Raw genomic sequence first — 24173 nt, 5'->3', positions numbered from 1 at the left:
TTTATAAAGCATTTTATTATTTTTATAAATTAATGTTGTATTTAAATATTTATTTAAATGTATTTTACTAATTAAAAATATTTTACTCCGTATTATTTTTAATTGCAGAGAAAATGAATTTAATTTCTATTTGGGAATATAATTGGGTTTTGCAAATTAAAAATGATTTGAATTATTCTAAGTCCAGTCCAATTTTTATAAGAAGCCCAAGTGAATAATTCAATGATTCCTTTTAATTCAAGCTCAATCCTTGTTCATGCCCAACTTTACTGCACTCAATCCCAGCCCACCTAGGATACTAAACTATAAATACTCCCTCATAATTCATTAAATTCCCACTTCATTAATTTCACAAAACCCTCAAACTTTCTCTCTCTACTCTTTTCTTTCCCCTCGCGTCACTCATCCCCTCTCTTCTCTTCGGCCGAGCACCGCACCACCGAGCAGCGCCCCGCAGTTCCCTCGCACTGCGCACCTGCGGCGCTCGCTGCCTCTCCCATGCTGATGTGCCTTGTCCTCGCGCGTTGCCTATGTTGGTGTGCCATATTCCCCGCGCGCTTACCACATTGACAACAACAACACGCGTGCTGCCTGCGTTGTTGTTCCGTGCATACTCCTTTCCTTGTTCTTATTTATGCGCTCGCTTACACCCACCATAGTGAATGTGTCGTGCTATAGGTCGTCTTGGTATAATTCCTCTTCTTCCTAATCTTTTCTACTTAAAGATGTGTTTTAAATTATGGATTTTTTTGATTAGTGTTGGATATTTATTTTTAAATTACAATTGGAATTGGTTATGGACATCAAAGTTGAAGATCTTGATGATTAGATTGTTGGGGATGATATTTTTTGAAGTAGTAGGAATTTTCAGATTTGAAATATAAATAAAGCTCCAATTTGTATGAGTTTAATGATTTTTAATGTTGAATTAGGGTTAGAGTTTTGATTAAACTCGATTCTATGGCTAATTGATTAAAATAATATGTCGATTTTAATTATGATAATCAATAATAATTTTCAGATTCGTTTAAAGTCTTGAAGTGTTGATTTTTAAAGGTTTAATGCATGAAATCAATTAAAATTCATGCTAGGGTTTTAAACGATTTATTGGAAGTATTATTTTAATGATTAACGATTAATCTCTAATTAATTCAAGTGATTTAAAACTAAATAAAATTGCTGAAAATTTAATGAACATGAATAATAATTAAGTTTTATTTATTTAATGATAGGAGGAGATTTCTAATTTAAAGGATTGAATCACAAAGTGGCACATGTACTTAGATATTCAAGGTACGTACAAGTCCAGGTGACCAACTTAAATTCATGTGAATACATGTTGTGATTATGTGTTGTGCTTCATGTTTACTTGGATTATTGGATTCATGTTTGAGTATGTGAGCAAGCATGTTATGATTGGTTTTTATGTTTGTTGAATTTAAATAACAAGCATGTTGTCCAAGTATGTTTATGCATGTATGGTTTATTCGCATGCAAGAAATGATTTATGCTATTGTACGTAATGTCTAGCATTTTTATGAGCCGGGTATATTCGTGCCATGTTGCACTATCAGTAACCGCACGTGCCTCGGATGTGGGTATACATAAATGAGTCAAGGTGAATTGAATTAGGAACTTTCGTGCTTATTGCACAACCCGCATGTTAACTGGCATGTCGTGGACTCAACACTTTGTTGACAGGAACCCTGGAGTAATTCCATTTGAGTTTTGAATGTATTGATCAAAAGTCATAATGATTCTAAAAGAAGTATTATTTGATTGTTCATTTATTAAATGACTTATTTGATTTGGTCTTGAGTCGACTTTTTAAATAAATTAATATTAATAAACGTAAAACTAGTGCAATCTGAATAAGCTTAAAAACTCTTGGAACGTAAATACCTTGAGTATGGACTATAGGGGGAGTATCTTGCAAAGGAGTTGTAATCCTACGAATGATACAAGATTATTTTGTTCTTTTTATGCGCTGGAATTCCGTCGGTATGGTCCGACAAGGCTACTTTCTTCCGTAATGGATATTTATTTTAGTGTTTGGTGGGCTCCCAACACTCTTCCGTATCGATATTTCTTTTAGGCCCGTTCGATGCTTATTCTAATTAATCTATGAGTCAAGAGTCGTGTTTTGATTTGATTCTTGTCTTCATGATTAATTGTTTTATTAGTTGGCTTTTGCATGTGATTTCAATTATTATGGTTGGAATGAAGCATGTTAATTAGTTTTAGGATTTCATTCTAGCTTGTATGTAGTCAGCTTTCGCTGATAACGTGCTTTATGTTATGGTCATGGTCGTTTCTATAATGACCTTATAATGATCCATCATTTGCACTTGTATTGTTGGGGAGTAGAATTTTAATAACAGGTTTTTAGAGGTGACTTGCAAGCCAAGTAATCTTTCAAGGGTTGAATGAGAGAGTTTATTTACTTGCCATGTTTTGAACTCTAATTATTTTAATTAGTCTAGAATATAACACATTTTCAAGTTTAGTTAATGGATTTTGATTTAATGTATTTTGGTTTGGGCCGTTATGGTTCCAACTTGTATGGAGGTCATTAACTATTGTTTAATGTTTAAAATTGGTTATTTCCGCCGCGTAATTCTAGTACTAGCCTTAGCCATTATCACGGTGGCGGTAATACTTTGGTAATTCCATATTTTAAAGTTGAAAAATGGTTTTATAAAAGCAAGGAATTTCCATGTATATATATAAATGAGAGTTTTTTGAAGAGCATATATAAACGAGAGTTTTTTGAAGAGCATTTGAAGTGTCTCATAGGATTTCCATGTCATCAAACAATAATATTATTTTAGATTTATTAAAAAATAAAAATAGATAAATAAAGACCCGGTAAAAAATAATAAGAGATAAAGATAAATAAACTGGTAAAAGATAATAAGGGATAAGTTTTTAAAAAATTTAAAAGATAAATAAAACTCAGTAAAAGATAATAATGGATAAGTTTTGAAACTTTTCAAAAGATAATAAGATAAAAATAAAAATAGATAAATAAAGACCCCTAAAAGATAATAAGAGATAAATTATGAAATTTTTAAAAAAATAAATAAAGACCCGTTAAAACTGTCATACTCATTGGTTATAGAAACAATAATTGTTCTAACTATCTCTTAGAGTTGAAAAAAAAATCTCATAAAGAAAAGAATTTAGCCCGTGCATCGCACGGGATTTAAATAGTATAATAGGGATAAAAATTTATTTGGGAGTAAACAAGTGGATAATTTGGATATTTTAAATGGTATAATGAGGACAAATGTTAGACAAATAATAAAAGATTATAAAAGGGACTAACAAATAAAAATAACTCAATATATACATAAAGAGGACTAACATTCAAGAACGGAGGGAGTACATTATTTACGTGATTTTAACATATCTGGAGTTATTTGGATTTAACTGTACTTATTCTAGCTATAAATTGCACTTGATTAGATCTTATTTTTAAAAAACTTATTTTATCTGAACTTTATTTAATTATTTGAATATATTTTTCTGAATAGGTGATCTATAAGGTGAGCCTAAGTATGATACACATTATCATTGATTTAGGAAAAACAATATAATACTTCTTAACATAGCATTGTTTAAAGACAAGCAAAGTCGATGAGGGAAGGGAAAGTGAGATGAGTATACCACAAAATCAAGCAACCATGACATCGGACCAAACCCGATTTCATCCTGGCCTTGTTGCTTTCTTGGTCTTTGGTAAGATTGAAAGGTAGAAACTAGTAACCAAATTAACTGTAGCGCAACACTCACCTAGGTCATAATCAGTTGTTTATTTTGAAATTTTCATTATGTGTAATTCAAAATCTATACAAGAATGAAACTGGATACTTATAATCCTTATAACGAGTTCCTCTTGGTCAAAATATTGCTGAGATCACACAATTTCATAATAATGACTAGTTTAGTATAATAATTCAATTAAAAGCAACGATTATCTAAGAACGTGTAAAGTTGGGTATGAACAAATTAAAACGGCAAATGACATAAATAAAAAAGGACGAAGTACAAAATTATTTAGGAACATACATAGTATACGTATTATATGTAATTTAGTTGAAAGGACATATAAAACCCTATAATTGACAGTTGGAGGGTTGACAACGTTGAAAATGAATGCATTAGATTGTCTACATAAGAAGCAAACCTTTTGCCGAACCCCAATTTTGAGAACAAAATTAAATGGAAGTTGATAAAAAGAAAGTGCACAAACAACCATGGCATGATGGCACAGAGTCCATAGTAAAACCCCGATCTCGCACACGTGCAAAGGCACCACCTTTATTTTCTCAAAGTGTAGTCCTTAATTAATTTATAAGCTCAAATTTCTAAACATGGCAATGGCATGCATTGGAGAGTTTCCTTAAGCATAATGCTACGAGTAAATGTAAGTTCAATAACCTGCCTCAACAGCTCAACATCACAACTAACCAACATGCATAAAATATCAACTAAATGGTTAAGAATGAAAGTACCATAAGATCATGAGTTCGAATGTGTTCACGTACCATTTATAATTTGTATTGTCCGTGTATGTTGTAACTCGTTCGGGAAATTTTTTATTGAAATATGCATTTAGTTACTACTCGTTGTCAACTTGAGTATTGCTCTTGCTGCTTTCCCGTATTGAGATTGTGCATGCATTTAAATTTCTGCGTATGGAAAAATGATAACGTATCTATAGATAATTATGTATGTCACTTGCTTAAAAGATACTCCACGCGTTATAAACAAAAGGTATTAATGGAATTTATATAGTTGTGAACTACGAGTGTACTTGTCTAGCTACTTGAAGTCTTGAACATAGGCCCTTTGCCAAAATATTGAATTAAATGGTGAAAAATCTACTGTATATATGTACAAACATCGTGTTTTTATTTTCAATATTAACTTTTATTTGTAAGTATAAATTGTTTTAAGAGAAATTAATGGGTAATTGGATATCAACACTATAAAAAATTGTATCATTAATGATGGAAATCCCGTCGCTAAATTAAGGCCAATAATCATTGATTATTGACGGGGTTTCCTGTCACAAACCCGTCATAAAAGGGGGTCGTCGTTAATGAAAAATCTCGTCGTTAACCCGTCGCAAATCCCGTCTTTGTTTGGTCCGTCGCAAAAGACTTTTACGATGAGATTTTTGACCTGATATAATTAGGTTGTCGTTAAAGATACAAATTCTTGTAGTGTATAAATTAGTTTAATTGGTAGTGTTGCGGATTTAGGTTTATACCCAATTCGTATTGTTCTTTAGCGACGACCCCTTACATACCAAATTGCATATTCAAAGTCCTACGTATAAAACAGGAAGAATTTCATAGTTTTCATTTAATATTTGTATAAATTTATGGGATAAAAATTATGCAATGAAATAATTATTCTTCAACCATAAATATCTACTCCTGAGGTAGAATAAATTACCAATAAGGGCTTTTTACATCAACTCCTCTCTACATAGACAAATTAATCAGCAATTCCCAATAAAAAAACATAAAGCTAGAATCTGGATTTTGTAATCCTCATCTTAATTATTACATTGTAAATAAAAATGAAAGAAACAATAATTAATAATGGGATTATCAATTTTGGTTACCTTAAGATCAGATCTATCTATGTTTAACCAAAGTAGATGTCTTCATTAGAAATGGAGCTATAGTGATCATGATCAGGAGTAGAAGATGAGGGTTCATGTGTATACATGGAAGAAGAACTATGGGGAGGAATATTATGAAGAGGAGGCGGCGGCGGCGGTGGTGGAGGAGGTGGTGAAGGGGTTGGAATTGCTGGTGTTAGTGGTGGTGGCACGGCTATTGAAACCGCCGCCCCAGGTGAAAAGAAAGTAAGATCATGAGAAGAGGGTGATGGGTTTGGGTTATTATTAATATTATTATTAGTACTAATAATATTGTTGGATAAATGATTAGCTTCTCTATACTTGTATTTAAGTATCTCAGCCCTTACTGCATTAAGTTCAGCTTGTAAAACTTGAACTTGTTGTTGTAATGCTGAAATTGCACCCATACAACCATAAACCGGATCTCTAAGCCTCACATTTGCTTCATACACCAGGCTATTGGCCGCGTCCGCTCGTTGATTCTCTGGCACTTCCTATATATAGATTCATCATAAACACATCAATAAATTTCTTTAGGTTATACGGTTTATTGTTTCAGTTCTAATTAAAAAAAAAACATTTTTTTTTATTGTTAATTCTAATTCTATAGGGGCTATGACAATAAAAGGACTATGGAACAGTTTGAACCGATCTTATTCAGTTAACTAAATTTGATCAATTGATTCCTTAATAGATTTTTTTTGTTAGCACCCGGTTCACCCTTAGGGCTAATCCGGATTTGGAGCGAGTTATGGATGGATAAGTTCCAGTACCCTCTCAATTGTCGTTGGGGGATCGAATACGAGTTCTCCCTACCAGGTTCAGCCCCAATCACCACTGAAACAGGTAATTGGACTTGATTCCTTAATGATACGTAGTAATACGTAGTATATCAAACCTACTACAAAGACCCAAAAAAAAAAAATTGGAAAATAATTTTCCTTTTCGAAGTAAGTCCATGTAAAAATTATATTTGCGATTCTTGAGTTTAATTAGGGAGGAAAATTGAACTAGGGTTTGAAAAAAAATAAAAAAATTACCATGAGCATCTTAGAAACATTGCTAGCACCAAAAACTTTGTGAACGGAGGCGAATTTCTGGGGTTCATGAGGGGAGAAGTAAGGTGAAAAGGGGCATTCTTGAGCACATCTTCTCCTAAGGAGCTTGCACGCGGCGCAAGGGGTGGTTGTGTTTAGTATTCCGGGAGGACCCAACTGAAAATGCCGCCTTCCTCCACCACCACCACCACCACCTCCTCCTCCTCCTCCTCCTCTTGAAAATGCGTCGTTATCTCTCTTGATCTTCTTGCCTATCTCATCAAATCTCTCCCTGCCAAAAGGTTGTGTAACACCATAATCAATAAAAATCTAGTTTCATTCATCAACAATATTTTATACATGCTACTATGTAGTATTATTATGTACATTTATATATGGGCTTAATTTCATGTATATTATTATGTGAGTATATTGATACCTTTCTCTGGACATTCAGGCATGCTCAAGGTATGAAAAGTGGGGTTTTAGCTAGAGAGAGAAAGTTTGGTGTTGAAGTAGAAAATGAACAAAAAAAATGAAAGGGAAAGGAGTGCTTAAAAGGCAAGTTAATAGCAAATTCAATAAAATATAAGTGGAATTAATACATTAATTAGGGATATTAATAAAAGGTTAGCTTATTACCTTATTTTTTAAAGATGAATTTGATTACTAGTTGTGTTTGTTGGTGATGAACTTGACTGTCTCTGAGTATATTGTCTTGATTGATGTACGGGCTTTAGTGAATTAGTGAATATTGTAAGGAATAATTAAAAAAAATCAAAGAAACAGAATGTGGTGAAGTTTATATCTTTCTCTACCACGAACTGAAAGATTACAACTGAACAAACAATGATGTACATGTTGCCACAACATTACTCATTTAGATGCAATCTATACTCGAAGTAATTATAGTTGAATACGGAGTAAAATTAATTAATCTACTAGCTTAGTTGGTTAAAAACTTAAAGACTCGTGGTGATAGCTACTAACTAGTCGTGGTAGCTACTTACTTAATTGTCAGTTCATGATAGGCTGCTAGCTGAGTATGAGATGATGAGTGACATGCCATGGTCTACAATTTATTAAATTGTCAAATAAACAATGTTCTACAAGGATTTGTATACGCGTGCGGAAAAAAATCATGTAACTTCTTAACTTATGTGGGCATTGTTATCCCATTTTTGTACTAACGACGTAACTGCTTTGTCGAATGATTGTGTCGTGTCGCCAGACCGGTGTTGTCGTATCTACAGATTAAGACGTGTGGTCTGGAACGGGCGTGAGCAGAAGTAGGCGATAGAGATTAAGCAACCAGGAATTAGGGCAAGTAATGGGCAAGATCCAAGCTGCAGCGCCGCTTATGGAGTTGAACGAATCAAGGAAGTGATCAAAGACTAAGTAAACCGTTGAGGACAAGCAGGAGACGTGGAGGAACCGACCACTTAACAGACTCTTATTTCCCAGGGATCCTAGTAACTAATATGTCTGTTGGACTCAAGCTATAAAAGGATGAAGTCGGGCAAAGCAATAGACACGTTCACTCAAGCATTCAAGCATTATATCATTACCATTCACTTTAGAGATTATCAAGAAATTACTGTACTTTCATTATCGCAAAGTACTTCTTTTTTACTTAGATTATTAGGGATATTAGTGGATTGGTAGCCTCATTGCTATCTGCGGTTTTTCTCCCTATTCCTGGGTTTTCCGTGTCACCATCTCCTTGTGGCGTCTCTCTGTTCTTGCTTTCTTTATTCGATTTCTTAGTTAGTGTCGACCCAAGCCAAGTGTCTCCCCTTAGACGAAATTTGACAATAAACAGTTTGGCGCAGTCTGTGGGGAGATTAACTAGGTTTCTTGGCCTTGAAAACAATCCCTAAAAAATAACCCTCTAAAAAATGTCTTTCGGAGATATGATGCTCGAGGAGATCCGGGCCGCCTATGCCAAGGCCCAAGCAGAGTTGAATCACATCTAAAAATTTTCCCTCAAGGCTTTTGTCGAAACCCTCCAGAAGGAGCTTGAGTCGCAAAAAGTTACAAGTATCAGTCTCGCTTCAGGCCCGGCGGAAGTTCGATCTTGGAGATGAGGAAGAAGTGACCCTGTCCGACAAGGAAGAACCAGTTGAGAACGATGGTAGAGAACCTGACCCCGTGACCCGTCGCCTGAAATTTCTGGAGAAGCAAAGTTCGTTAATGCTGAAGCTAATGTTAAAAATGCCAGGAGCACCTACACCGGTGGAGACCGAACCAGCCAACGGATACGTTGTGTCACCCTTCTGCGAGGAGATGGCCAGAGTTACAGTCCCACACTAATTTAGGATCCCATTCGGACCACCGTCTATGATAGGACGTCTGACCCCTACCGACATGTCAACGTCTACAAGCAGCGGATGTGGCAGATCGGCAATCCGTGGGACCTAGTCGAACCTGTCGTGTGCAAATCCTTAGGAGGTACCCTCGACGAACTAGCACTGGCCGAAGTGGCTCATGAACATCACCCCCGGATCCATCTCATGCCTCGCCGACCTGATCAATTCCTTTTACCAGGCCAGCAGTTCGCCAGCAACCGTCAACTAGAGAAGCAAACCAGTGACCTTTATCGGTTGGTCTTAGCTCCCACCGAGTCGGTACGTAATTACTTCAATCGTTTCAATTGTAAGAAAAATTAGTATAAAAAACTGTGATGTAAAGACAACTGTAGAATCCTTTGAAAGAGGTCTCATCCCTAATTCGGAGTTGTACCGGAAGATTACCAAATATCAACGTGCGACGTTCGAAGAGGTCAGATTCAGAGCATGTGCCCAAATGCGCTTGGAAGATGATGAGGCCACCCTGACGACGGCAAAGCGATCAGCAGGGGGTAACAACGACATATGATCAAACACGCCAAGGAACAACAGCTGGCGACACCAACCATACAATCGCCAAAACCCGGTACAAAGTGTCAATCAATATGATGATACTAACAATGGTTAAAGGAATGAATGGGCCGACTACCCCGACATCTCCGAACATGGCTTCAACGTCGACATTGTAGGCGTCGTCAATGCCCTCAAAAACATTGGTGGAAGCGTCAGATGGCCCAGGAAAAGCGACATACCCGATTCCATGAAGGACATGAGCAAATATTGTGAGTACCACCGCGACAACGACCACAAAACAGAAGATTGCATCTCCCTTAAAAAGGAGGTCGCATATTTGCTGAAACGGAGGCACTTGAAGGAGTTGCTGAGCGACAAAGGGAAGGAGACCTACAACAAGGAAAAGACCCACCAGGCCAACTCAACGCCTAGCAACGACCAACCAGAGCCACTGCGGTACAATAAAGTGGCAAATGTTATTTCTGGTGGTTTAGATATTTGTGGTTTAACCTCTTCGGCAGCTAAAAAGATAAATAGACGAGAATCAGGAGCTGTCAAAGAGCGGAAAATCGGGGATAAGATTGCACTCGACAAATCACTTGTAGCCATGTCAATAACCTTCGACGACTCAGATTTAGTGGACGCGCACCAGGAGTATCCCGACGGATTGGTGATATCGCTTCCCAACGGAAACAATCTGATCACAAGGATACTGATCGACAACGGAAGTTCCGCAAATGTGTTATTTCTGGAAGCTCTACAAGATATGGGGCTTGTCGAGAAGAACATAGTCAGCATGTCAACAATTTTGGTAGGGTTCAATGGAGATTCGCTGCGCACAGTAGGGGAGATATCTTTTCCTATATAAGCAGAAGGCGTCAACATGATGACCAAGTTCAACGTCGTAGATTGCCCGTCAGCATACAATGTCATTTTGGGGAGACCTTGGATCCACAAGATGAAAGTTGTCCCATCCACCTACCACCATTCAATCAAATTCCCTACCAAGTGGGGAGTCATGGAAATTAAAGGACAGCAGTGTGAGGCCAAACGCTGCTACGAAACTTCACTTAAGATATCAAAGTCATCCATCTAGCAATTACAGCAAGGGTCGACGACATACGAGCCAGACGACTAGCAAATCGACGAGGTTGTATTAGACCCGGCTAAGCCTGACCATATCGTAAGGATCGGAGTGTCGCTCCCTGACAACATCAGAAGTCAGCTAGTGGCGTTTCTAAGAGAAAACATGGACTGCTTCGGTTGGTCTTATGAAGATATGACCGGAATCATCCCAGACGTCATCACCCATAAGCTCAACGTCGACCCCAACTTCAAACCAGTTAAGTAGAAGCGACGGAAATTTGCACCTGAAAGAAACAAAATTACAGATGAAGAGGTCCGGAAACTAATCGAGACAGGGAAGATCAGAGAGGTCAAGTTTCCGGATTGGTTAGCAAACATGGTCGTTGTCAGCAAAAAGGATGGGAAATAGAGGGTTTGCATCGACTTCACGAACATCAACAAACCCTGCCCCAAAGATCCGTTCCCACTGCCGCACATAGACGCCATGGTCGACGCCACAGCCGGTCACGAGTTGCTAAGATTCATGGACACTTAATCCGGATATAACCAGATCCTCATGCACCCAGAGGATCAAGAAAAAAACATCTTTTGTAACGGATATAGGAATTTATTGTTATAAAGTCATGCCTTTTGGTCTTAAGAATGCAGGTGCGACGTACCAGCGGCTGGTCAACAAGATGCTCAAAGATAAGGTTGCAGACACGATGGAAGTATATATTGACAACAAGTTGGTGAAATCGAAGAAAGTAGGCGACCACGTGGAACACTTACGACAGTCCTTTGAAATATTAAGGAAATATGGTATGAAACTAAACCCAAGTAAATGTTCTTTTGGAGTGTCTGCAGGAAAATTCTTGGGCTACATCGTCACCCAACGAGGAATTGAGGCGAGCCCAGACCAAGAACGAGCGATCATCAACATCCAATCACCCAAAATCATACACGAGGTACATCACTTGACAGGACGAGTGGCGGCATTAAATCGCTTCATCTCGAGGTCGTTAGACAATTGTCGATTGTTTTACGATGTCTTACGTAAAGGGTTTCGATTGGTCTGACGACCACGAAGAAGCTCAGCAAAATCTTAAAAAATACTTGATGTCATCACCCCTCTTGTCCAAGCCAAAGGAAGGCGAAGTATTACAACTTTACCTTGTTGTCATCCTAGTAGCAGTCTGCGCGGTGCTAGCTCGAGAAGATGAGATGCATCAATTACCCATCTATTACATCACTAAGTCTCTATTAGACGGAGAGACCAGGTATTCCTCTTTAGAAAAACTTGTTTTAGCACTCGTCACTTCTGCCAAAAAAAATAAGCTATTATTTCAAAACCCACCAAATAGTGGTGATGACTAACTATCCTATCAAGTCTGTGATGCGTAGGCCAGAAATTATACGTCGCATGGAGAAATGCACGATGGAATTTGGAGGATTCGACATCAAATACCAGACAAGGACGACGGTAAAGTCGCAGGCCCTAGCTGATTTTGTGGCTGACTTCAGCCCCGACTTGGAGAAGTAGAAAACGACGAATTAAAATACATCAACAACGTGGAAAAAGGCGAAATGCGGAAACTCTTCGTCGACAGATCTTCCAACTTTTGAGGTGCAGGATTGTGCGTTTTGCTGAAATTACCACAAGGGGACTTGATAGAACAAGCCATTTGATGCGATCGACTTCAGAGTAACGAACAGCGGGGAGGAATACGAGGCGTTGATCGCTGGAATGACACTAGCAGAAGAGTTAGAAGCAACCGGACTTCACATCTTCAGCGACTCCCAACTTATCGTCAACCAAATCAACGGAGAATACGAAGCAAAAGACCTCAAAATGACCCTATACCTCGAAGCCGGCTAAAAAAAAGCACAAAGTTTCACGCATTTTCCATCAAACAAGTCCCAAGAGACCAAAACACACAAGCCGACACACTCGCAAACCTAGGTTCCGCACTCAGGAAATCACCTTTCTCGACCATACCTTTAGTACACCTGCTGTCGCCAACCATTGAAAAAGAAAAACCACCCAACGACAACCTCGTTATGACAACCACAAACACATAAAGTTGGACAAAACTCATCCTCGATTACCTCCTCCATGAAACCCTTCCTAACGACAAGCTCGAAGCCAGAAAAATCCTCTTTAAAGCTTCACGATATGCTATTTTGCAGGGCATCTTGTTTAAGAAATCGGCACACGGGACGATGATGAGATGCGCACAAAAAGTACAGTGGGAAGAACTACTCCAGCAATACCACAAAGGAAAATGCGAAGGACACGATGGCGATCGAAGTTTATGAACTAGAGTGAAGAGAAATGAGTACTACTTGCCGGCAATGTTTAACGATGCCATGAGGTACGTCGCCAAGTGAAATAAATGCCAAAGGCACGTAGGTATGACACATAAACCATCTGAATTACTACACTCTACTTTGAAATCTTGGCCTTTCATGAAATGGGGGATGGGCATCGTTGGAAAACTACCTGTCGCCCCAGGACAAAAGGTATTTATGTTAGCACTAACGGATTACTTTTCTAAGTGGATAGAAGCAGGTGCGTTCCAACAAGTAAGGGATAAAGAAGTATGCTCGTTTACTTGGACTAACATAATATGCAAGTTCGGTGTACCACCAGAAATCATATGTGACAATGAATCTCAGTTTATAAGCGACAAGATGAGAGCATTGTGAAAAAACGTAGAATATCGAACTAAAGACATCAACGCCAAGGTATCCTCAAGAAAACGGGCAGGCGGAGTCCAGCAACAAAACAATAATCAGGTCGTCGAAGAAACGACTAGACGCGAAGAATGGGCGGTGGGCAGAAGAATTTCCCTCCGTCCTGTGGGCCAATAGGACGACGCCTAGGACGACAACGGGGCATACACCATTCTCACTCGTCTATGGGTGCGAAGTTGTACTTGAAGGAAATAATGCCCTTGGTCCAAGTATGCATATAATATTAATTCTAATATATGCGGTTCAGTATTAATTAACAAGTTAATAATTCAGTGAGATCAAGTGAGCTGAATGCCTAGCTAGAGGCCGCTTCAGTTCAAGTGGAATTAATGATATTAATCCACAGCTTACTCTTGACTGAACCCGTAGGGTCACACAAATAGTACGTAAACGGATCAAGTATTTAATGGCATTAAATACTCCATCTATGGATATTCAGAATCGACGGATCTTGGTTTCAGTGGGAGCTGAGATCGTCACATACAAGAAATGAATACTCCGGAAACGATGATATTGCCGGAAACGGAAATATGGATCGTATCGGAAATATAAATATTATCCAAGTCGTAGATGTTGCCGGAAACGGAAACATGGTACGTATCGGAAAATATTATTGGAAATGGAAATATTACCGGAATCGGAAATATTGCCGGAAACGGAAATATTGTCAGAATCGGAAATATTATCGGAATCGGAAAATAATTCCGAAAACGGAAATATTAAATATTTGATCGAAACGGAAATTAATTCCAGAATCGGAAATATTAAATATTGTTCGTATCGAAAATGAATTCCGGAACCGGAAATTCAATCGGAAGCGCATCGTACGAATTAGCATCGTACGAGGCTTGCTAGACGAAGGCCCATCACGAAGTCAGGCCCGCGCCCAGCAAGCCGAGCGCCCAACATGGAGCTGCCATAGCCTCGCCAGGCCCAGCGCAAGGCCAGGCCCAGCAAGGCCTTGGCGCGCGCACGCTAAGCGTGCTGTTGGGCTGCAAGCAGCGGCTGCTCGTGTGGGCCGCAAGGCCTGCGCGGGTGGTGCGATGCTCGTGGCCATACGATGCTCATGTTCGTAACGAATCCTAATCCTATCGGAATTCGTGTATTGATTAAATCCTAATCCTAATATATTAAATTTATTATTTATAGTTCAAGTTGGATTCTAATTAATAAATCCAAATCCTAGTAGGATTATAATTCCTTTTCCATACCTCTATAAATAAGTGCCTAGGGTCATAATTTATAGACACAATTGAAGTATTCAAAGGTAAGATTTTCAAGAAAAATCAGTCACTCTCTTGCCCCTATTTAGCCGAAATCTATACTACCTTAAGGGCGATTCTAGTTGGTCAAGCTTAAGGCGGATCCGGACGTGCTGTGGACTATCTACGGAGGGACGACACTTGGAGTCCTAAAGACTTGTTCTTGTTCGGTTCGGGCGCAGCTAGGGAGTGCACGCTACAAAGTGTATGCATCTAAACTATGCTAAATGATTATGTGTAAATAATATGCTTCCTGGCTTTATGGTTTTTCCGCATGATTTATGTTTTTTCATATGTATCATAACCTAACAGTGGTATCACGAGCCTCTTATTATTTTCATAATCTAAATTGCATAAACATGGTTAAATGTTACAAATTTGCAAAGAATTAAAAGGGGTGATTAATTTTCGTAATTGTTAATTAATTGTAAATTGCGTTTAATTAATTATATGTACGCAGTTTTTCGGCAGTTTCTTCGTTACTCATCCAAATCGAGTGATTTTTGTGTCAATTCCGCATGTAAAAGGCATTCTAAAATTTTGACAAAAATAATGTTTTTCGGCCGAACCCAGAATTCCCAAATTCGAAGCCTAACTATGACTTTTCGGAGGTTTTAGTTTTTCGAACGCAAAAGTTTGTAAATTTAAGATATTAAATTAAGTATTTGCGATTCTTGTTGATAAATCTTGAGTTTTTGATTGACCTACTGTATATGTTTAACAATTATGAATGCCTAGACTTGTTAATTATACAACCTAATTTGTAATTATGATTAATTTGTTGAAATTCGAATAATTTAGAATTGATTTGATTTTCATGATTAATTAATAATTTAATTAGGTATCCATGATTAAAATCCACCATAAAAATTGTTAATTTATGTTAAATTTTTAATTTTCATGACCTAGATTTGAATCCATGTTAATCGGAAATTAATTGATTAATAAATTTTCGATTTTTCGCCCTAAAATTATGAAATTAATATGTTTTATTAATTTGTCATTAATTTTGAATTAAATTTTTTTTAAAATTTTTATGTAAACGCTCATTAATGTTGCACGCACAAAGCAATGGAAGCTACGTGTTACCCTTAAGGGGTGTTGTATAGTGCGGGCACGCGACGACGAGGAAGGGAGCTCGTCGCCCGTGCGGTACGAATGCAGCGAGCAACCTAGCGCATGGCGCGCGCACGAGGCAAGGGAGCCTGTGCGTGTGTGTTGTGTGCTGTGGCGATGGGTGAAGGGCGAAGGCGTGGCACGAGCAAAGGCGCGCGCGCGCACGAGGGCGAGAGCTGGTCGCCCAGCGATCGCTGTTCCGCGCACCAACACGCGTGGCCTCGAGGGCTTGCTTGCGCGCGAGCGAGCGCTCCCACCGTAGCTGCTGCGATGCATGCAGGCAAGCAGGCTGCGCGCAAGCGTGGCTTGGCTTGCTGCGTTTGCGCGTGGCTGCTGCTGCGATGAGCCATGGGCCAGCGATAGGTCGTGCACACGACGGGGCTTGGGCGCAAGCCAAAGTGCTCGTCAAGTTACGATTGTCGAGTTTTAAATTTTAATTTGAGATTTTCAGTTCATGTAATTTTAATTAATTTTAAAATTAATATTTTAAATTGTTTTCTTGGATTTTAATTTTGAATATTATAATTATTATAAATTTTAATTTATTCTAATTATTTTACTAAAATTAAAAACCTTGAATTAATTTAAATTCGACTGAAAATAAATTAAATAAGTGGATTCAATTATAAATTTATATGAGCTTTAAATTTTAATTAAATTTGTATGTTTCCGGTTAGACTAGAAATACATTTTTATGTTTAAAATTAGTAAAGCATATGAATTTATTGGTTTAAGTGGGAGCATTTTTAGTCATAAACTCTTGATTAGGTCTACAAATCCTTTAAGGTTAAACAACTTGATTAGAATTAATAAGGACTGAATAATTTGTAGATTATTGGTGCCCTTAATTAATTGCTGCAAATATTTATGTGATGCATAACGTGTTTTACTAACCAGCTATGTGGGCCATTCATGATAATGCATGGGTGAATGGTATATATTGTATATGTACTGTTTTGCAGGTTTTGAAGTGACTAGTATGGCCCAAATAGGATAGAAAATATGGTCTGCGTACCATTAATTTGAATGTAATTGGTCTAAAGTACCAAAATTGTTTTTCAATTTAAATATGGTCTGCGTACCATCAAATAGTTGTAATTAGTTTAATTATAGTTTATCCTATTTAAAGAAAATGGCGCCTCCCACGGTGAAATTCAAGACGAAGTTACCATTTTCGAGACGGACTTTGAAGTTGAAGCTTCAAGATGAAGTCGGGCCATACTAGATCACATTTATCTTATGCATGCTTTAAGTTATTTATTGCTTTAAATATGTCTTAATTATGCATGAGATTGTGGCTTGATTATGTTGCATGATTAAGGATTTTAGTTCACTTAAAATCTAACCAACATAGTAAGAGCCTTAAGTTCCAAACTTAAAAATTGAGTTAAAAGGTGCCATGCCAAAATAAACACTTACTTGGATATCCTTTACATCAATCTAGTAATAGTTTTCGCTCAGCGAGGTGTTACTTATTGGTCCTAAAGGGGTAAGGTACACAAATAATTGTGAGTACATGTTAGTTTTGGTGAAACTCAACGATATAAGTAAGGAGTCCTTTTATGTCGTGGCAAAATCGATAGGTTTACCTAATAAGTTCTTAGACGCACCTATCAACCAAGAGTAGTTTCTAGACTATTAGCAAAAGGTTTTTGCTTACCTAAAATGTTTTAGAATTGAGTCAAAATACATATTGTGCTTAATTCTTCAATGGTTTTAGGGTCTTGGAATCATTTTATTCACACCTGCCGGAACAATAAAATCGAATAAAATGCTAGTAACTTGTTTGAATTGCATGATTGCTTTAATTTCAAGTTATTATTCATGGTAAATGTTCAGACTTTGCATGCTTCAATGTATGTTTTAATTATTATTTATAATTAAATATCTTGCACTGCAATAAATCCTTTTAGAAAGGTAACAGTAAATTTCCTCAATTGGTAGTGAATCCAAGAACGATTCACGGAAATGAGAGAAAGTGAGCAATTTAAAATGTACGTTTCTTATATCGACTTTTATGGTTGTTTTCGAGTATCAAAGTCGAATGGCGAACCTATTGGTGCTTGTGAATTCAAAATACAATGTAGTTTTGAGATCATAAAGCATTGAGTTTAAACGCTCAGCTTTACCAATGGTTAAACAACCTAAAATCTTTTTCCATTTAAATCTCGAATTAGTCTAGTCCCTAGACATTCGAATAGATCGATACTTAGAGAACTTTAGAAGCTTCTGGTAAGATCATCTAGTTGAAACAAAATATTCAACATAAATTAAAATGGTAAGAACCTTGTTGGAGTGACCTTGGACATGTCTAACAAAGTATAAAAGTCAACACTAAAGAATTCAATTCTTAAGACTATAAGAAAGGTTACAAGAAATAGGAAAACAAAGGAACAAATGAAAGGAATTTACGATTCCGTTTCTACCTATAAGTTTATGTTTAAAGAGAAGTGACCTAGCAATCAAACTTCCTTGGTATCATATACCGCTTGAGGTTCTTACTTCGGTAATAACTCAAACAATGGAAGCTAGGCTACACTAATGGCCTACAAGGGGGAAATGAACCATGGCAATGCTACATTAGTTGTAGGGTCATCTAGTTTGTTTTAAGTCCTTTCAAAGGCTGGAACTTAATGGCTATTTTGTTCCATAATCAGCATACCTAAATTTCTGTTTTCAAACACATAATCAGCATACCTAAATTTCTGTTTTCAAAAAAAACAATGTTTGTTTGTTTATTTGAATGAAATGGTCAATTACGGGTTGAGTCAATATGCTTGTTTAAAACAAACAACTCTTTAACTAAAACTTTACTAGGTTCAAATCAACCCCTTGATTTGAGTTCCACTAATCTTTGGCATTGTTGCTTAGACCATATCAACAAGTTAACATTCAAAAGCTCTATTTTGATGGACTTTTGAAAGTTCATTGATTTCTAGATCAATTTAAGACGACTAGTCTTACTTGTTGAAAGTAACAAAAGATATGAACTATTGTTAGAACGCCTAGACAATAGAGTTCAAAGCTAAAGAAAGGTTTTATGACTTTATTATTTCACACAGATTTGAGTGAATATAGGTTTATTTACTCAATGTGATATAAGTTTGAATCTGTTTGGCTAGTTCAAAGATTCAGAAGTATAAATCCCACTTGGTAAGAAATCATAAAGGTCTAGGATAGATCATGTTAATGATTGCTTAAGACAAAAAATGATCATCAATGATTGTGTGTTGTAATTTCACGATCTAGCTCCATAAGATATGGCATATCTAAGTTGGAATGATCGAAGTCAATTAGTACTTGATTCGATCAATGATGAATCATAAAGATTTTTCCTATAATTTCTAAACAAAATGCTCAACTACCACCAAACTAAACCAAATTCGTCAAAGCTATTGAAAAGTAATTTCAGAATATCTTTTCATAATTATATATCTAAAGAGTTGCTAAACTCAGTGGGAGCTTAGTGTTTGTTATTCAACAAACTAAGGCCCATCTCTAGATATATGTTTCATTGTGATTTATTCAAATGAGACACAAAGGTATTGTTTTTACCACGAATGTTTGAGAACATAATGTTTGTTTGCTCGAAATAATGTCCTTTTGGAGATTCGTTTCCAAAATGACAAGTGGGAGAAAATAGACCTCGAAAGTCTTCGAGGCGAACAACAAACATAAACGGACATTCCGGAGGCTTTTCGAAGTGATTCAGAAAATCCGAGCTTATTCTTTAAGGACTTTTAGAAGTGGCTTTAAAAAATAGACATCTCTTAGAAGACTTTACAAGTGCTTCAAGGAGAACAGAATATTCAAAGGACTTTCAAGTGGCTATTGATATTCTATTGTTTGATGTTCTATACCCAAGTAGGCATAGAGTTCAAGTCACTGAAACTATGCGATTCTTCTATTAGATAGTGAAGAAACCTATAACTTACAGTCAAACTATTATCATGTAGATTAATGAGTTTGTGACCTGTAAGAAAGCTATGACGAAACCCAGATTCCCTAAAAATGGTTAGAGGCCATATATAGACTCAAATGTTTTAAATGGTTAGAGGCCATAAAACATACTCAATGTTTTGATGACAAAATTGAAATTTTGTTGATTTGCAAGAATAGTTTCACACCTATTGGTTGCAAGTTTGTTTTAAGGATAAAAACCATCAAACATGGAAATGTGTTCACAACACAAAGATAGATTAGTTGCTAAAGGTTACAAGCACATTCATGGCATGGATTGTGTTGAAACCTCATGCATAATCGTAATGCTTAAAGTCTATAATTCAAGCAATGATTGCATATTGGTACTTATGGAAATTGGATGACAAAACGTATTCCTCAATCAAATGTTGGAATAAACAATGTACATGGTATGTCATAAGACTTGTGGATCCAAATAAATGCTTGAAAAGGAAAGCAAGCTTATGAAATCTAAGTACAGATTTAAGCAAGCAATTGGGAATTACAAATGTATTTTAGTGAAGCTAATAAGTATTTTTGTTTCATAAAATGTACATGACTCTTATAGATGTATAAGAAGTTTAGTGGGAGTACATAAAACTTAATTGGTCCTATGTGTATCACACACATATCTCTCTATTGTGTAATAACATTCAAATGCTAATGACTTAGATTTGAAATTATTCATCAATGATGGACCAAGGCGAAACTTAGTACATACTGGGTATTAAGATCTATTTACAAAGATCTTATGATATTGTTTTGGATTAAGTAATGGCATTTACTAAATTAAACACGAAAGACTCCATTTGAGATATTCGACCCATATGAATAAATCTAAGTAAAAGATGTTTGAACTATGTATAAGCATTTACTAAGTTAAACATCAAAGGATCTAAGTAAGATTCTTAACCTATATTATATGTCAAAGAATTTAGCTGGATTTAGTATCTACCGAAACTAGAATGAGCTAAAGTTACATGAATAGAATTCAATTGGGAATTATTCTGCAAAAGAATTTATCATGTATAATATAATATAAGGATCGCCAAAAACGTATCGTATGACTTTAGGCATGACGAACATATACCAATCTCTATTGATCTAAGTAAAGATTAAGTAGATTGAGATCAAGAAAAACTTATGGTACTTGAAAAGGTACATAGGAATAGTTCTTGATTCAAGGAAATAAAGATATGCTAAATATTGATGCTACACGCATAAACACTAGCAAAGGATCAAGCAAGGTTCCTTTGGAGTTAACCATTGACAAAGACGAGCTAAAGAGCATCGTGTTTTGAAATGGCAACATGGATTGAAGACCATGAGTTGTTGCGTGGGAAATTAAAATAATAATTTCTATGTTCTAAGATATAGTTGGAGAGTCTTCCACATATCTATGAACTACTTGGATAGGAAAATCCAAACAAAGCATCACTAGCAAACTATACAGTTGAAGTAAAAGTAATTATTTCCTAAGAAGCAATAAAACAGGGTTGTTTAAAGTTCTTCACTGAACTTGGGTAGATCACCTATCTGCTGGCTTGATGGTTCTTCATTGAAAAATGCGTAGAACCACTCTTGAAGCAAGAAAAACGTCTGCTAACTTGATGGTTCTTAATTGCAAAATGCGTAAAACCACTATCAAAGTAAGAAAGACTAGATCACATAATAAACAAACTCAAAAGGATCTTATCATCATATCTCGAAGAACATTCGATGAAAAGGATATTAATATTGGAATAGCATGATAACTAAACCTATGCAACAAGTGAGAAGCAACACTCACATTGTAGCACTGGAAATCAAGCATAGCTTTGAATTCCATGAACTGTTTTAAAGATGGGTTTGAGGCCCATGGTTGTAAAACATTGGGGTTGAACATTTATCATATATGAAATGTATTTTCATATTCCTTTTAATCTTGGTTTAGTATTAAATGATGAGTCCCTTCAAATTTGACGATATATTCAAGATAGACTGTCAGGACCAGTCTTATGAATAAGAAATGTCTATCAAGTGAACTTGAATGTCAAAAGTTGAAAATGGTCCCTGGTCGGAGTTTTCTATAAAGATGGACACATAGAAAACGTTAGACGACTAGAATGCAAGATGACTAGTAGTTCTGTTTCTTGAACTATGTGGACATGGCAATGTCGTAATCATTTGCATAGATACTTACTTTGGGAAGACTAGTATCGGACAGACCTATGAAACTTTACTGTAAGAGATGAAAATCTGTCATAAGTAAATTTCATTAAAATTATTAGACACTAAATCCTCAATACCTGAGTGATTTGAGATTACTTGTTTGAGAACTGGTTGCTTTGACGTTGACCAACCGTCGCACCGTAAAAGGAGGCTATAAAGGCAACGCTCAGGTAATCACCTATCAAACGAAGTCTAATCTCAAGATCGCAAGATTGGGATTGTCCTCCCATAAATCGGGATGAGATGCTTAAAAGTTGTACAAGGCCACTCGGAGAGCTAGAAACTGTAAAATGCATGGCCGTGCTCGGATGAATCATAGGCTATGATTATCTCTTTATTTGATCAGTTGAACTCTGAAACCGAGAAACACCTCTGGACATAATAAGGATGACAACTGTTACCTTATGTTCATGAGCAAGCATCGAGCGACAAAGGAATTAGGAAATGCACACTTGTCCCTAAGGACAAGTGGGAGACTGAAGGAAATAATGCCCTTGGTCCAAGTATGCATATAATATTAAGTCTAATAAATGCGGTTCAGTATTAATTAACAAGTTAATAATTCAGTGAGATCAAGTGAGCTGAATGCCTAGCTAGAGGCCGCTTCAGTTCAAGTGGAATTAATGATATTAATCCACATCTTACTCTTGACTGAACCCGTAGGGTCACACAAATAGTACGTAAACGGATCAAGTATTTAATGGCATTAAATACTCCATCTATGGATATTCGGAATCGACGGATCTTGGTTTCAGTGGGAGCTGAGATCGTCACAAGCAAGAAATGAATACTCCGGAAACGATGATATTGCCGGAAACGGAAATATGGATCGTATCGGAAATATAAATATTATCCAAGTCGTAGATGTTGCCGGAAACGGAAACATGGTACGTATCGGAAAATATTATTGGAAATGGAAATATTACCGGAATCGGAAATATTGCCGGAAACGGAAATATTGTCAGAATCGGAAATATTATCGGAATCGGAAAATAATTCCGAAAACGGAAATATTAAATATTTGTTCGAAACGGAAATTAATTCCGGATTCGGAAATATTAAATACTGTTCGTATCGGAAATGAATTGCGGAACCGGGAATTTAATCGGAAGCGCATCGTACGAATTAGCATCGGACGAGGCTTGCTAGACGAAGGCCCAGCACGAAGCCAGGCCCGCGCCCAGCAAGCCGAGCGCCCAGCATGGAGCTGCCACAGCCTCTCCAGGCCCAGCAAGGCCTTGGCGCGCGCACGCTAAGCGTGCTGTTGGGCTGCGAGCAGCGGCTGCTCGTGTGGGCCGCAAGGCCTGCAAGGGTGGTGCGATGCTCGTGGCCATACGTTGCTCATGTTCGTAACGAATCCTAATCCTATCGGAATTCGTGTATTGATTAAATCCTAATCCTAATATATTAAATTTATTATTTAGAGTTCAAGTTGGAGTCTAATTAATAAATCCAAATCCTAGTAGGATTATAATTCTTTTTCCATACCTCTATAAATAGGTGCCTAGGGTCATAATTTATAGACACAATTGAAGTATTCAAAGGTAAGATTTTCAAGAAAAATCAGTCACTCTCTTGCCCCTATTTAGCCGAAATCTATACTACCTGAAGGGCGATTCTAGTTGGTCAAGCTTAAGGCGGATCCGAACGTGCTTTGGACTATCTACGGAGGGATGACACTTGGAGTCCTAAAGACTTGTTCTTGTTCGGTTCGGGCGCAGCTAGGGGGGGCACTCTACAAAGTGTATGCATCTAAACTATGCTAAATGATTATGTGTAAATAATATGCTTCCTGGCTTTATGGTTTTTCCGCATGATTTATGTTTTGTCATATGTATCATAACCTAACAGTACTGCCTCCGAAAGTGAAACTGCCCAGTGCGAGATACGGGTTGATGACACCATAACCGAATGACGTGGAACTTAGAGAAGCATCACTGATAAGGATGGCGTTCCAGCAGCAGGTCGTCGCAAAGTGTTTCAACAAGAACATCAAAGAAAAGATCTTTAAGGAGGGAAAATGGGTGCTGCGCAAAGTGTTTCAAAGCACAAGGGAATTAGATGCACGTAAACTGGCACCAGCTTGGGAAGGACAGTACTTGATCGATAAGATAATTGGAAAAGGGACGTATAGACTTTTCATTAAGGACGGAAAGTTGGTCCCTCGAAGAGGGAACGCCACCTGCCTTAAACTTTACCATTTTTGAACCATCGTCGTTCACAATTTTATCAGTTTTATCGCTTT

At 37.2% G+C, this 24173-nt stretch overlaps 1 protein-coding gene across 1 annotated transcript; it reads right to left on the bottom strand.

The window, feature by feature from the left end:
- Positions 1 to 5372: 5372 nt before the first annotated feature.
- Positions 5373 to 7204, bottom strand: LOC110786747 (LOB domain-containing protein 15). Its single transcript, XM_021991324.2, has 3 exons — positions 7136 to 7204; positions 6700 to 6988; positions 5373 to 6153 (listed from the first exon to the last, which is right to left on the bottom strand). The coding sequence occupies exons 1-3, from the start codon at positions 7147 to 7149 to the stop codon at positions 5662 to 5664; spliced, it is 795 nt and encodes a 264-aa protein (XP_021847016.1). The 5' UTR covers positions 7150 to 7204; the 3' UTR covers positions 5373 to 5661.
- Between the last annotated feature and the right edge of the window lie 16969 nt (positions 7205 to 24173).

The sequence above is a fragment of the Spinacia oleracea genome, chromosome 1 (assembly GCF_020520425.1).
Source record: "Spinacia oleracea cultivar Varoflay chromosome 1, BTI_SOV_V1, whole genome shotgun sequence".
Classification (NCBI taxonomy): domain Eukaryota; kingdom Viridiplantae; phylum Streptophyta; class Magnoliopsida; order Caryophyllales; family Amaranthaceae; genus Spinacia; species Spinacia oleracea.
The sequence above is the reverse complement of the archived record's forward strand: the minus strand, read 5'-3'. Positions and strand labels throughout refer to the sequence as shown.